Source organism: Prionailurus bengalensis, chromosome C1 (genome assembly GCF_016509475.1).
Source record: "Prionailurus bengalensis isolate Pbe53 chromosome C1, Fcat_Pben_1.1_paternal_pri, whole genome shotgun sequence".
NCBI lineage: Eukaryota > Metazoa > Chordata > Mammalia > Carnivora > Felidae > Prionailurus > Prionailurus bengalensis.
The window spans coordinates 219,593,917-219,608,379 of NC_057345.1; the positions used below are offsets into that span (position 1 = coordinate 219,593,917).

At 52.9% G+C, this 14,463-nt stretch overlaps 1 protein-coding gene across 50 annotated transcripts in view; it reads left to right on the plus strand.

Moving 5' to 3' along the window:
• The window catches only part of LRRFIP1 (LRR binding FLII interacting protein 1), a 142,914-nt gene that overhangs the window by 50,320 nt on the left and 78,131 nt on the right, over positions 1-14,463 (plus strand). For 16 of the 50 annotated variants that reach the window (XM_043578267.1, XM_043578288.1, XM_043578284.1 and 13 more), the window contains exon 1: positions 6,629-6,910. The exons of 32 other annotated variants lie outside the window; for them this stretch is intronic. In XM_043578267.1, coding sequence (XP_043434202.1) covers positions 6,845-6,910 — 66 coding nt within the window. In that variant the 5' untranslated portion in view covers positions 6,629-6,844. Of the gene's footprint in view, positions 1-6,612; positions 6,911-14,463 lie in introns of those variants that run through there. 2 more of the 50 variants (XM_043578309.1, XM_043578317.1) reach the window with 2 other exon arrangements.

Below are 14,463 nucleotides of genomic sequence, written 5' to 3' on the forward strand. Positions count from 1 at the left end.
TTTTGTTTTCAATATTCTTAGAAAATAACTGGTCGATTTTTGCCGTGTGTTGTGCTTACGAGAAGCACAACTGGTTTTCCTAAGAGGTACTTCATTGGAGGTGGACGTGGCCGTTTCCTTGGTTACAATAAATGGGAGATGCTTCTGCGATCTCCCACGTCCCCGGTCTGGCCTCAGGATCACCAGTTCTGAGAGATGGAATGAAAAAATGGATCCTTTTTTTTTTTCCTCCAGGATTGCTATGGACTTATTCCTGGACACTTTTGGATATGAACTTAATTCCAGAGTATAATAAATCAGAGATTATGTTAAGTGTGGGTCCAACTTTACCCTGTGACAGCACCGCTGGGCTTTCTGGAGCTTGTGGAAGGGCTCTGTGTTTGGGAATGGAAACAGCATCACCCTGGCTGGCCAGAGACAGCTCTGTGGCAGGCCCTCAATTTCTTTTCCTCTTCCCTCAGCCCCATGCTCCACGGTCCCTGTGCCAGGATCGTGCTCCCTGTTATCTGTCCTCTCCTGGCCACTTGGTTTCTCATCTCCATTCAGCTCAGAATCAGGGCCAAATCCCAAAGTCAGACACCTGACCCTTTGGGCCAGAGTCTCTCGGGCCTGTCCCCACCCCCACACCCTTTCCCCCACTCTCCCTTGGCTCCCACCTTTCAGCCTCTCCCATCCTCACAAACCGAGAGGGACAAATGAACGTGTGTCCCTACCCGAGCCCTGCCCCCCATCCCTCCTTCCTCCCAGGCTGCAAGTCTGCCATTTGTCACACCTGCCCAAACCGCTAAAAATGTTTAATTGTAGAATTTGAACAACGGCATGCAGTAGCCGTGTTGTAAATTAAAGGCTTCGTCTCCTCCCTCTGTCTGCCGTGTGTAACACGGCTGTCACACCAGCCCACTGGGGCGGCTCATGAACGGGGCTGTCCGAAGACGCCTCTTTCTCTGTGTCTCTGACCTCCCCTCATCCGTCTTGCCTTGTTGCTGGCACATCTCTCACCCCCTGCGTGTCGCAGCCCCACGATTCCTTCCCTCACCTCTTTCCTCTTCTGTGCCTGCGCTCACCTTCCTCGTCACCTTAAACCAGCTCACACTTGTGACGGTGCCGATGGGCCTGCTGGACACCTCCACCAGGCTTTCTGCCCCGTCAGTGCCGTCCGCCCAAAACCCAAACTCATCACCTTCCTTAGAAAATCCAAAGGGATTTATTAGATGAAAAGGAAGCGTGGTGAATCGCGGGGCACTAGGCGGTTATTAAAGAAAAAAAAATTCCTAAAGACATTCCATTTTTTTTTTTTTTAATTTTTTTTTTTAACGTTTATTTATTTTTGGGACAGAGAGAGACAGAGCATGAACGGGGGAGGGGCAGAGAGAGAGGGAGACACAGAATCGGAAACAGGCTCCAGGCTCTGAGCCATCAGCCCAGAGCCTGACGCGGGGCTCGAACTCCCGGACCGCGAGATCGTGACCTGGCTGAAGTCGGACGCTTAACCGACTGCGCCACCCAGGCGCCCCAAGACATTCCATTTTTAAGAGAGAGTTTCTATTCCCAGTTTCTACAAAAATAGAAAATACTGAAGATCTATGAGAGTTAATGATAACCTGCCAAAGTCCTCCGTTCAGGAGAATCATCCACCCACCCGCCCATCATTTCTGAAGTGCCCACCGTGTTCCAAGGTGAGGACACCCTTCCATTCTGGAAGGACCCACTCCCGGGGGAGGAGAGGCTAAGTACCAAGTCATAGGCAGCCGAGAGAAGGAAGCGTGTGGTTGTATCACACCCCAGCGCAGGTGAGTGCTCCCTAAGCAAGAGCCGTTTCTATGCTAGAAACGAGCTCACTCTTCTTTTCAGCTCCCCCGGCCCCGGATGCTTCTGTCCACTGGAGGCAGCCAGCATTCTGGCCCACAAGCTGTGTTCGCTGCCCCGTGGGGTGCAGCTTTCTCTGCAGATGGCAAGCGGGGTCTGGCCCTCCACCAGATGAAGTGCTTTGTAAACTGGACGGTGCCGTGCAAGTCTGGGTAATCGTTTCACGAACCGGCTTTTTAACGTGAAGTGTTCTTTGATATTCGCCAAAACGAAATCATAACAAAAATGCAAGCTCATTGCTTGTAGAAGGATTTAGAGACGTTCATTTCGTAGCAGTTCGTGTTCACGAAAAGCAGTAGTTAACGGCTGATTGTGACTGATTTAGAAAAATGGTTTCGTGTCAGTCATCTGACTCAAGGCGAAGCCGAGAGCACCCCCCGCCCCCACCGTCTGCCCTCTGCTTCGTGCTAGGATCCCAGGAAGGGTTTGTCTCTGTGGTTCCAACACTTAGAACCAAACCGCAGCTGGAGGCAAAGCTCGCGAACCTAGCAACAGACCCAACACCATGGAGATGAGTAAACTCAGTTTGGGTGTGGCCATGTTGGTTAAATGTCCTGGCATTTGCCGGTCAGCTCTGCTTCTGCTGTTCCCAGAACCAAGTGAGACTGATCAATTTACCTTTGGCTCATTTCCCAGGGGTCCCTTAAGAAGTTAAGTCCCCGCCGATGATCTTACTGTACATCGGAGAACTGCTTTTTAGATATTGGACATTCAACTTTTGTTGAGGGGGCACAGAGGATCACAAGCAGGGCGACTTCTAGGAATGCCCGAGAAAGTCCAGAGCGTTCAGGAACCCTCACTACAGAGCTCCCAGTGACTGCACGTTTGCTGGTCCTTAACAGCCAGGAAGGGGCCGGAAATCCAGAGTCCACCTGTTAGAAGCGGCACCTTGGCCAAAAAAACTGCGGAACTGGGGGGAATTGAACCTGCGTCCCTAACCTCACAACTGCTGATATAAGGACCCTGGGGCAGCACTGGCCCAGTCCAGACGGACGGCCACCCTGTTCTGAGCACATCCCCCCCCCCACCGTCATGCTGCTCAGCCCGTGCAAAGACACCCCGGGTTTCTCCTGCTAACCTTCCTGAGGATGGAAACCTGGGGCTTCTTGTCTGCTTTCGTCTCACCTGACACTCAGGTGGTTTTAGTTTTGTCTTCTTCAAGGGAAAGTGTGTTGATTACTCTGCCAAGCTGCCTTTAGAGCCCCGAGCACGGGGGAGAAATGTGTATTTGGAGCGAGACATTGGACAGAATGTCACTTTTGACAGCTGTACCCGTCTTCCATGTTTCCCTGCACTTGCCGAAAACAAGCTTGTAGGCTCCTCATTAAGTCCTCACAAGCGGCCTTGCTAAGAATTAAAAAAAAAAAAAACAAAAAAAAAACCAAACCTGCCTGGAAAGGGGGCTTCAATGAAGGACCTTTTCATTAGAGACCTATTTATAATCAAAATCAACAGAAGGCAACGCGACCCCTTGGGCCCCGGGATCTGCACAATAATATCAAGAAGCATGGATTCAGGGCTCCACTTACAATTTAGGCTCTGACATTCGCCCCGTGGCTGGGAATGGTTCTGGGACTTGGCCGTCTCCCAGGACTCCTGGACTGAGACACGCTCAGAAGGGAGAAGTCTCCTATCTGGAAGGATGTTGGGTTAGCAGTTTGCTCTGATGTGCTCCCACTTAGTGGAGTAAGAAATCTCTTGTGCACAGAATCTCTTATTTTACTGCTGGTATTGTTAGTTTATCCCTAGAACTAAAAGTAGTCAGCTTCTTCCTCCCTGACGGTGTCCTGCCACCCAGGGCTTCTGCAGCCGGCCCCTCTTGTAGCTTCTCTGGTCATCCCCGTTCCCAGCCATTTTAACTCAGTGTTTTTTGTTTGTTTAAATGTTTATTTAGTTTTGAGAGAGAGCGGAAGCAGGCTCCAGGCTCTGAGCTGTCCTCACAGAGCCCGATGCAGGGCTCGAACTCACGAACCATGAGATCATGACCTGAGCCGAAGTCGGACGCTCAACCGACTGAGCCACCCAGGCGCCCCTATGATTGAAACTTTTGATGTCATTAATTGTTACCTGAAATTATGTTATTGTTGGTCTTCTTGCCAGTTTTTTTATTTAAAATTTTTTGTAATGTTTATTTATTTTTGAGAGAGAGAGAGAGAGAGAGAGAGGGAGAGAATCTTAAGCAGTCTCCACGCTTAGCGCAGAGACTGACTAGGGGCTCGATCCTACGACCCCTGGATCATGACCTGAGCAGAAATCAAGAGCCAGACACTCAACCAACTGAGCCACCCAGGTGCCCCTCATTGTTGCCCTGCTTCCTTCCTGCTGTAGAGGAGGACAGGAAGTCCTGGACACCTTGGGTGGGGACTCTGGGGACCATGGGAAGAGAGGGGCTGACCAGCAGCATTGGTTTACCTTTCCATCAGGCCAGCAGGGCTGCTCAAAGGGGTCTGTGCGTTGGTACCCTCGGTCCTCCCCTCTATAGCGGGCACTGTCATTATCATTGGCATGTTTCCAATGAATCTCCAGACACAGCGCTAAGTAACTTGCTCTCGTGACAGAGCCAGGAATGGGACCAGGGACTTTAATTCCAGAGCCCACTTAATCCCTTCCCTGCTCGGTTTCACGGAGCTGATACCTAAAGATTGGATGGTGGCTGGAGGTTGGGGAGAATGCAGACATCTGGCATTGCCCCGTCACAGTGCCCTGCTCTGGGAGATGTGGTCATCGAGTTTAGGATGGCCAGTAGCTCTAGAATTTGCCTCCCCAGGTTGGAATATTCAAGCTGACGTCTATCATTCTCACCTGTGAAGTTGCTGCTGCTACCAAAATTATAATTGCTTTCCATGATAAATTATGTAAGTTCCACACTTGTTTATGTAGCACAGTTTATTTTCTCCAATGAATGTAACTTTCAAGGATCAAGAATTGTACCACACTAACATTTCAAAAGAGGCACAGAATAACAAGAAAACAGGCGTTAAAAGGTAGGCGTTTCACTCTTTGAAAGGTCTATCGGCAAACCTGAAGATCATCCATCAAAGCTTGGCGCGGAGTTCGCCTTCATCAAAGTTGAAGCCTGGTGAATTTCTCCCACATCGGTCAGTCCAGGCGTCTGCTCGGCCTCTCTTTCTATCGCCCCTCCTCTCTCCCAGGTCAGGTCCTCTAGTCCATCCGTACCCCCTGTGCCCGCCCACCCTCCGGGTTAACGCCTTCCTTTACGAGCCCACTCCTCTGAAGCCTGGTGCTCCGGCGCGCCCGTCCACCGTGGGAAGGTCAGTGCGCACAGGCCACGCGCTAACATCTGGCAACAACTGTGGCTCGGCGGGCAGAGTGCGAAATTGGGCTGCTGTAACATCGAAACGTGAATCTGTGGTCTCGCAAGACTTTCTGGAGCCGCCTTTGCAGAGAATTAGGCCAAGCGATTCTATTGAAAACTCCCGTTTTGAGGCGGGGAGGTGGTCTTTCCGAGAAGGACCTTCTGGGCAGGAGGGGGCCCGAGCAGCCTCGACCCAGGAGAGGAGGAGGGGCGCAGCCAGGTTCCAGGCACCCCAGGCCCAGGGCCTGGCCAGGGCAGGGAAACATTCCGGTGAAAACCTGCGCCGCGAGCTTCCTGTCGCTCCTGCCCCAGCCTGGCGAGGTCCGCTCTGCCCCGAGGACTTTTTTTTTTTTTTTTTTAATTTTTTTTTTTTCAACGTTTATTTATTTTTGGGACAGAGAGAGACAGAGCATGAACGGGGGAGGGGCAGAGAGAGAGGGAGACACAGAATCGGAAAGAGGCTCCAGGCTCTGAGCCATCAGCCCAGAGCCCGACGCGGGGCTCGAACTCCCGGACCGCGAGATCGTGACCTGGCTGAAGTCGGACGCTTAACCGACTGCGCCACCCAGGCGCCCCTGCCCCGAGGACTTTTTAAGGAACGAGCAGCGCGCATCCCGGCGCGGGGACGACCCCGCTCCTCCGCTCGGCCCCTGCCTCGCACCACCCTCCCGGCCGGACCCCCGGCCGGTGCACGCAGCCCCCCGGCTCCGCGCCGAACCGCTGGCACCCGCCCTCTTTGCTGCGCGGCCGACGCAGTTTTGTGGCTCCGGCAGCCGGCCCCTTGTCGGGGCGACGCGTTAACGGGGTACCCCCGCCAGCAGGTGCTACCGCGCTCGGGCCGAGGTGGTCGCGAACTCGGAAGCTCAGTTTGGCGCGAGTCAGGAGGGCGTCGCGGGGCGGGAGCCGCGGGAGGCGGGGGCGGGGTCAAGGCGGCAGTCCGCCCCGCCCCCCGCTCGAGCCCCGCCCCGGAGGACCCCGCCCCGCGCTGGCTCCTCCCCGGAGGGCCCCTCCCCCGCCCAGACCCGCACGGGCCCCTCCCCAAGCAGACCCCTGTCCCGCGAGCTCTCCACCCGCAAGCCCCCTGTTTCCCCGGCCCCCGAACCTCTCAACTCGCGCTCCCCCGACTCTGGGCGGACAGCCGGGGCGGGGTTGTGGGCGGGCCGGCTGGGGTCTTTTTTTGTTTTTTTCCTCCCCTCCACCTCCGCCTTTCCGGTGTTGAGCGGAGGGGGTTGGGTGGTGATTGATAATCGCGCAGCTGGGGCGCGGGGCGAGTAGGACGGACGCACAGGGTGGACGGGGGTGGCGGGGGCGCACGCGGGTGGGGAGCGGGGGTGGAAGGACCCTCGGGGGCGGGGCGCGCGGGAGGCAGGGCGGAGGGGGGGGACCCTCCGGGGCGGGGCGCAGGGGGCCGGCCCGGGCTTCACCGCCCCCGGGTGCCCCCGCCCCCGACCCGCCCGGCCCCGGCCACCTGCACCCCGCCCCGGCCGCGCCCGAGCCCGGGAAAGGCGGAGGCGAGCCTCTGCTTAGGGAAGGGCGAGTTCCCGTTGCGACGCGCCGTGTGTGTCCGGGGACAGTCGTCCGCTGCCCTGGGCATCGCGGATCCCAGGACGTTCGCGAGGGCCTTTCCCGGTTGTGCGAGACGGCGCCCCTCTGGCCGGCAGGATGACCAACCCTGCGGCCACGCAGAACAAGGAAATAGACTGTCTGAGCCCAGAAGCCCAGAGACTGGTAAGACGAAAACACTGTCGAAACTTTCGGTTTGCCCCTGGCTGCCCGGGGCAGGGCGCGCCGCCGTCCTCTGGGCCCGGGGAGCTGTGGGGTGGGAGGTGCGGGCCGGAGCGGGCTTTGCCGTCGGGGCTGCGCTCCGGCCCCGAGGGCGCGGCCCCTCCTCGCGCGCCGGGAAGCACGTTTTACCGGCCGGAGCCGCCCCTCACCGGGACCAGGAGGAACGCGGGCGCTCCGCTCTGCCCGTAGCGGTGGCCTTTCGACGCGCTCCGCCCAGCCCGCGACGGCGGTGGACCCAGCGGAGGTCTCAGAGCTGCGCATGGTCGGGAGTTTCCCATCTCAGCTGCTAGTTTGGTGTTTGACAAAATCCAGCACCTGGGAACTGGTGCCCCCACCCAGAGGCTGGCACCTCCAGAGGCTGGGGTAGTTTGGGGTAGTATTTATCCTGCTCTGGATCTTAGGACCTTTGGGGCTGAGCCCCATTCCTCCAAACACCTCCAAGGACCCCTGTCACCTGATCTACTTTGGCTGGTCTCCTGGGGTCTCCGGGTCTGGACAGGCCCCTCCCTCTACGGGATGTTGCAATTACTCAGCTCAATACCCAGTATTGGGATCCTGTATGTGGGGCTGGTTTGACATTGAAGTTGGACAAGGGGGTAGGGTGGCAAAGGTTTGTAATTGCCGGTTTTCATGAAGCTTGTGGTTGACTTCGAATGGGAACATAGGGAGGCAGAGGGGTGCACTCTGGAAAAGAACCATGGTGTCAATGCTACAGACAGGGACCCTAGATTTCCACTTTACTGGGCTTTTGTGGAAGCCTTGATAAAAGTTTGAGCCCAACACAATCACTCCTTCATCAGGCAGGAGTTAATCATCTACTGGGAGTTTGTGGAGGGTCCAAGATAAGACCGCCCTCGCCTTGGAGAGTTTACTGGTAAGCCGGGGAGAGGCGTAGAAATAAATAGGCTGTGATGAATAACACTTGAAAGTTACCTTCCTTGGTGAGTATGGTCAGGTGGATATTTTTAAGGTCTGGTTTAGCGCGTTCCTATGGCCTCATTTTAAACCTCCATGAGCCAGACATTGAAGCTGGTTCCTACCCCTTAACCTGGCTGGTTTCCAGGGGCCTGGGAGCCTGCACAGGGATTCTGGTTCACCATCTGGGGAGCTAGAAGGAAGGACGAGAAGGCTGATGGGAGATGCTGGTGTTTCGCGGAGGGGTCTGGGCAAACCATAGATGGCAGCGCAGAGTGATGTTAACCTTGGGCAAGAATCAGAGGGACGACGTGCTGGGCAGGGAGCCCTCGAAGGAGGAAAGAATAAACATGGAGAATCAGGATGTGAGAATGGGAGGCACAGGCCATCGGAGAAATGAGGAGAAAGAACCAGTGTGGCCTGGCCCTGGCTGTCGACTCCCCTTCACCCTCACCCCGTGGACTGGATCTGGTTGAGACACACACTTCTTAGAGGTGCTGTGGGACTAGGTGCTAGCAGGTCTGGAGTGGGCTTTGATTGAGGCGCTCCATTGTTCCCCAGCGCCAGGACCCAGTACGCTCTGAAAACTGGAAGTTGTTGCCTTTTTTTGGTAAGGTTTATGGCAGAATTCATTTGGCCGGGAGACCTTCCCTGGCTGATGGGAGGCTGTTTTCTATCTTTCTCCCTCTCCTTGTGAATATTCACACATTTCTCTGCAGCCTGTGAATGGCCTTGATTGAGCGCTGTCGCTCCGGGTGGCCACAGACCATACGGTGTTTACAACTTACTACCCTCCTGAAATCCCAAAACGTTGAATTCTGGTCCCAGGAGTTTCCAACAAGAAATTGTAAACCTATAGGAGTTGTTTGGGTGTTTTTGTTTTTGTTTTTGTTTTTAGTAAATAGTAGCACAAAGTATCTTAGAGTGGGGCTTGGGGAACAGAAATAAAACTCCATGTTTGTTTTATGAGGTTAATGGTCTGATTAAAAGGAAGTTGAACAGTTGGGGGCTCTTTACATAAGTCAGCCCTGGCCCCAGAGCTCCGGGAGAGGCCAGCATAGAAACCATACATTTCTTGAACTTTTGTAACTTCCTCCTGTTTCCGATGGGTTGTGTTATCTCTGGTCCCTTTCCACATGCTGATTAGCACCAAGCCCTTACAGACCGACCAGCAGTCCTGTCCCGAGAAGGTGGACACAGCAAGCCCTGTCTCATCATCACAGATACCTTTGCAAAGGTCCCCCAGGTCTGGGCAAGTGCAAGCATTGACCGGAGTCCGTGCAAAGGCCGTAGGCCCCGCTGTTGCTCAGTCTGAGATTTTGAGCCCTGGAATCATGGTTTGTTTTACATGGGTCATTTTCCCAAGCAGTTAAGGTATAAAAATAGTTAAGTAAGAGCTTTTCCCATAGGATTAAGAGTGGTCCGCTAGGGCAGAGATAGAGACAAAAGTCCCTTTTGCTTTAAGAGTTAGTTTCTGTTCAGCCGAAGCTAACACGACATAGCGGAAGCCTCCTTAGCAACTTTTTTTCTTTTTTAACTAGAAAACCCTTGAGTCTAAACTGCCACTTACACCGAGCACAGGAAATCCAGTTACAAAACAGGTCTCAGGCCAAGTTAGTCGGAGTATTACCTGATTAGAGGTCCTTATCTGGTTTCTACAGAATTGTGAGGCCGAATGTTGGTGTAACATGTTTGTGCCTCAAAAGGCAATGTTCGAGAGGAATTTGTTATCCCTGAAAAATCAGGAGACGTGACTCAGCACAGGCATTGTTTATGACTGGTTACTCAGTGTTTCCAAGTATCTGTTCATATTTAAGAGTATTAATCTTGGAGCCTTGGAGGCCATAAGGTCCAAATTACTAACCTGTTATTGAAATAAGCCTATCACATCCCCCCACTATAGGTTGGACCCGGAGGGTGGGGAGCAGAGGAGTTTGTACTCTGGGCCACCAAAATTTTAGTGGTTTTTTTTTTTTTCTTTTTTTCTTTTAATAAAGAAGCTCATTTCCATGGAATGGATTTACTAAATTTTCGTTACTCCCACTTTCCAGATAAAATTGCATACATTAGTTTCTTTCTTCCACATGTACATCCATGATGTAATAATTCAAAATTGCCATGCATTTGATCGCAGATCACTACTGAAAACTCCCCTTCCCCTGGCCACATTCCAAAATAAATAAACAACAAAAACCAACAACAACACGAATGTGTCTTCTGAGACTCCTCCATTCATTCAGGCAAGAGCCAGAGTTCAAGTGGTTTTTTGTTTTCTCCTCGGATAGTAACTGGACGGTGTTAAAGTCATGTAAGTGGTTTTTCCTTGAGTCTAAAGTACAACTACTTTGTAGTGGGGAAGTCATTTAGCCTCACTCGAACAAGGACTTTTTAACCAGAATGTTCCACTTGTATGCTTGCGTGATAGGGCTTGTCAAAGCAATGTCATTTCTGGTCCTCATGTCTTTTTCTGTTATCTGGCAAGTAGGTGTGCAATCTTCCAGGGGGAAGAGAAATAGAGTGGCCTTTTGGTGCGGGCTGGGACCCTCTCCTCCCTCCCCTGAAACTCCCCCCCTGCATGTTCTCCTGGTGGGCGCCTGACCTCACTTGTCTTCTCCCGTTGCTTTAAAAAAATTTTTTTTAATGTTTATTTTTGAGAGAGACAGGGACAGAATGCAAGTGGGGGAGGGGCAGAGAGCGAGGGAGACACAGAATCCGAAGCAGGCTCCAGGCTCCGAGCTGTCAGCACAGAGCCCGACGCGGGGCTTGAACTTGGGAACAGGGAGATCATGACCTGAGCCGAAGTCGGACGCTCCACCGACTGAGCCACCTGGGCGCCCCTCTCCCGGTGCTCTTAAAGCTGAGTTGTGTTCGCAGCTGGTTGTGTGCTGCTGTGGGAGGTGCTGTGTAAGTATCAGCAGGCAGCACTTCCTGAGCCCTGCGGTGGCCGCCTTGCTACATGTTTTCTGCAGACGTCTTCCCTAGCCCTTGCCGGAACCTTGTCCGGTTGCCTCCACGTACAGATGAAAGGGAAACTGAGGCTCAGAGAGGTCAGGGGACTTTCCCAAGCGCACACAGCCGGCAGGCAGTAGGGCCGGCTCAGACCCAGGCCTGCTGGCTCAGAGCTGCTGCTGAGAACCATTGCCAGTATATACAGTTTGCAGAGGCGCTGACTGGCCGCTGCTCAGCTGCTCTTGGCAGCCTCTGGGCTGAAGGACGTCTTTTTACTAAGGCAGCCTCTTAGGACACACGCCCTTGCTCCCGAATGCATGGTGAGACGTCCTCGTTGTATCCAACGTTTCGTTGCCCTTCCTGGTAGTTTTCAGACAGAAGAACTTTCAATGGGCTTTATTTTTCTAAATAAGGAAAAGACCAGTAGAAACGAAAGAGCTGCAGAAATTTCGATTTTTCTGTTTTCATCCTGCACTAACTTTGTAACTGTTATGGGTGTCAGCATCCTCCAGAAGCCTCCTTCCTGGGTGCTGTGGGCTTGCGCCCCACCCCACCCAGACAGACAGGCTCCCTGAGAATTGAAGTGATGTGGGGACGGTTGTAAATAGCCCTGAGCTGCCTGATGTAGGAGCCCTGGTGCTTCTGGTTGTCCTGCCTTCTTTTGAGAAGGAACAGTTCCAGTGTTTGGTTTTTTTTGGGTTTTTTTTGGTTTTTTTTTATAAATTTTTTTCAACGTTTATTTATTTTTGGGAGAGAGAGAGACAGAGCATGAACGGGGGAGGGGCAGAGAGAGAGGGAGACACAGAATCGGAAACAGGCTCCAGGCTCTGAGCCATCATCAGCACAGAGCCCGACGCGGGGCTCAAACTCCCGGACCATGAGATCGTGACCTGGCTGAAGTCGGACGCTTAACCGACCGCGCCACCCAGGCGCCCCCAGTGTTTGGTTTTTAATGTTTATTTTTGAGAGAGAGGGACAGAGCACGAGCGGGGGAGGGACAGAGAGAGAGGGAGACACAGGATCCGAAGCTGGCTCCAGGCTCCGAGCTTTCAGCGCAGGGCCTGATGGGGGGCTCAAACCCATGAGATCATGACCTGAGCTGAAGTCAGACGCTCAACCAACTAAGCCACCCGGGTGCCCCCAATTTCAGTGTTTTGTGACACCTTAAAGACACGGGGTTTGCAGAGAAATCCGTGAGCAGAACAGGTGAAGGTGAAGGGAGTGGAGCCCTGGTGCACTGGCTGCAACGGGACGGCCACCAGGATGCTGTCACCTGCTAGTCCCACACTGTTATTTGTGGCCACACTGTATTTGTTATTTCTTTATTCCTTTGTAATTCCGGCATGATGAGGCTGTTAAAGGAAATAAATGTGAACGTTCTCTCATCTCAGAAGAAAATACAGGAGGTGTTGGCAGCAAGAGGGGAAATGTATCTGCACGGAGGGTACCGTGCAACATCCTTCGTCATCGGCATCCGTATGAGTAGTTGCTGAACTCAAGAGGATGATGTGGAGTTTGAGTAAATGTTCCTCAAGTCACTGCTGTCGATAAAGTAACATGGATAATTTTGTTCCTGAATAATACCGGTTTGCTATTTTGGGCATGTGGGGTGCTTTTAAGAAGTTTATTACCCAGAAAAACAAAGTCGGGAGATTTCTGGTAGCAAAACGGGGAGAGAGAAGTGACCGTCTCTTAGTAGAAACAACTCACCCCTGGTGGAGAGAGAGACACGGTTCTAGAGACGGAGGAAGCTCCCAGAGATCACATAGTCTGATTCCTCCCACTCCCTGTGATGAGGGCTACTGTTCAAAAGTGATGTCCTTTCCAGAAACCACACTTGTAACTCTAGAGCACAAACAGGTGGGTGGGGGAAAGAGGTGATGGGCATTAGGAGGGCACTTGTGATGCACACTTGTGATGTATAGAAGTGTTGACTCACTGCACTGTACCCCTGAAACTAGAATTACACTACGTGTTAATTACCCTGTAAGTAGGATAAGATAACGTAAATAAAGAAATACTGCATGATTAATACCAAAAAAAAAAAAAGGCAACATACTTTGTCAGAGCCCATATACCTGGTAGACAGTCGAGCCAGGGGGGAAGGCTGGGGCTGGGTGTCTCTGCCTGCAAAAACCCAGAACCCTGCTGAGGAGCCCGTGCCCGGCCTGCGGAGAGGTGGCACCGAAGTTCTGGCCTTTTCCATCTGGTCCCCCGGTCCGGGCTCCTGGAGGCCCATGGCCCAGCCACCTCAGCCTTGCAAGGGAAAGGCTTCTCTGAAGGCTGATGTTTTATCATAAAATTCCATGATCATTTTACAGACTACTCCAGAACCCATCGGAGTTGGTGTTTTAGATTACCAGGTAAATGTCAGTCTTTAACTTTCTGTCCTCCAAACCTTCAAGGAAAAATTGACAAAGTGTGTTTTGTTTAGTTTATGGCTCATGCAGCGGCCCCCGGACCCGTGCCCTTAACCTGTACCGGGGCTGTTAGGACAGTGTGGCCGTGCATTAGAGAGGTTCAGCTCCCCGGCTCCACTCTGCATTTTATCAAAAACTGCGGTCCTCAACCCTGTCAGACCCAGTGCCCCCTTTTTATAGTAAGTTTTTCACATCCTCACTGCTCACCTGAAATGAAGTCTGTAGGTAGTAAGATTTGGTACAGATCATCTCAAGTCAATGTAATGTTTTAACCATAGCGTTGAAATGAAAGCAAACGAAGGTAAATTGCGATAACAGAACGTGGATGTTGATCTAGAAACGCTCCGGCCCTGGTGTCCCAGAAGAAGGACGGAGCGGTCACACGTGTGCAGACCTGTGCCCACACCATAGCTGCGGGCAGACTGACACAGGCGTGCTCCGTCCCAGGTGGCGCACGTCGCTCCTGGTGGCTCGACGTTCCAGAATGGGCACCAGCTCTCCGAGCGGTCTGAACAAAGCCAAGTGTAGCCTTCCCTCAATTTTCATGCTGATCACATTCCTGGGATTTGCAGCGTAGGTTGAAACTGCACAAAACATACTTTGATTTTATGTGTCAGTTGGAATCCATTTGTAGATCCGAAACGGATAGAGTCGTTTTTTTCTGTCTGCCTGGATAGTCCGTGGGAAGGTTCTTCAAGGTGCAGTCCTGCCTGAGTGTGGGATGGTTCGCCTGCCATGGCCTGCCCCCTCCCCACTTTTTTTTGAGAGAGAAGAAGAGCACGTGTGTGTGTGTGTGTGTGTTTGCACACTTGCGCAGGGGAGGGGCAGAAGGAGAGAGAGAATCCCAAGCAGGCTCCACACTCACGTGGGGCTCGCCACGACCCTGGGATCATGACCCGAGCCGAAATCAAGAGGCGGTCGCTCAACCGACTGAGCCACCCAGGTGCCACCACCCTGCCCCTTAAATGCCATCAGTGCCTGCCTCCACTCACTGTGACCTCCCAACAACACGCCCCAAGTTCCCAAAATGCCCTCTGCAGGGTTGGCACCGCCCCCACTGATAACTGCCATGCCAAAGCATCTTCCCCTCCATGGTGATTGTAGTTACAGACATGTCCCTAAACGTAGGCCCCCTCTTTGGGGAAAAACATACAGTAATTGTGTAAGCAAGGGTTTGGGGAAGATGAGCATTTTTTTTTTTTTTGACATGCA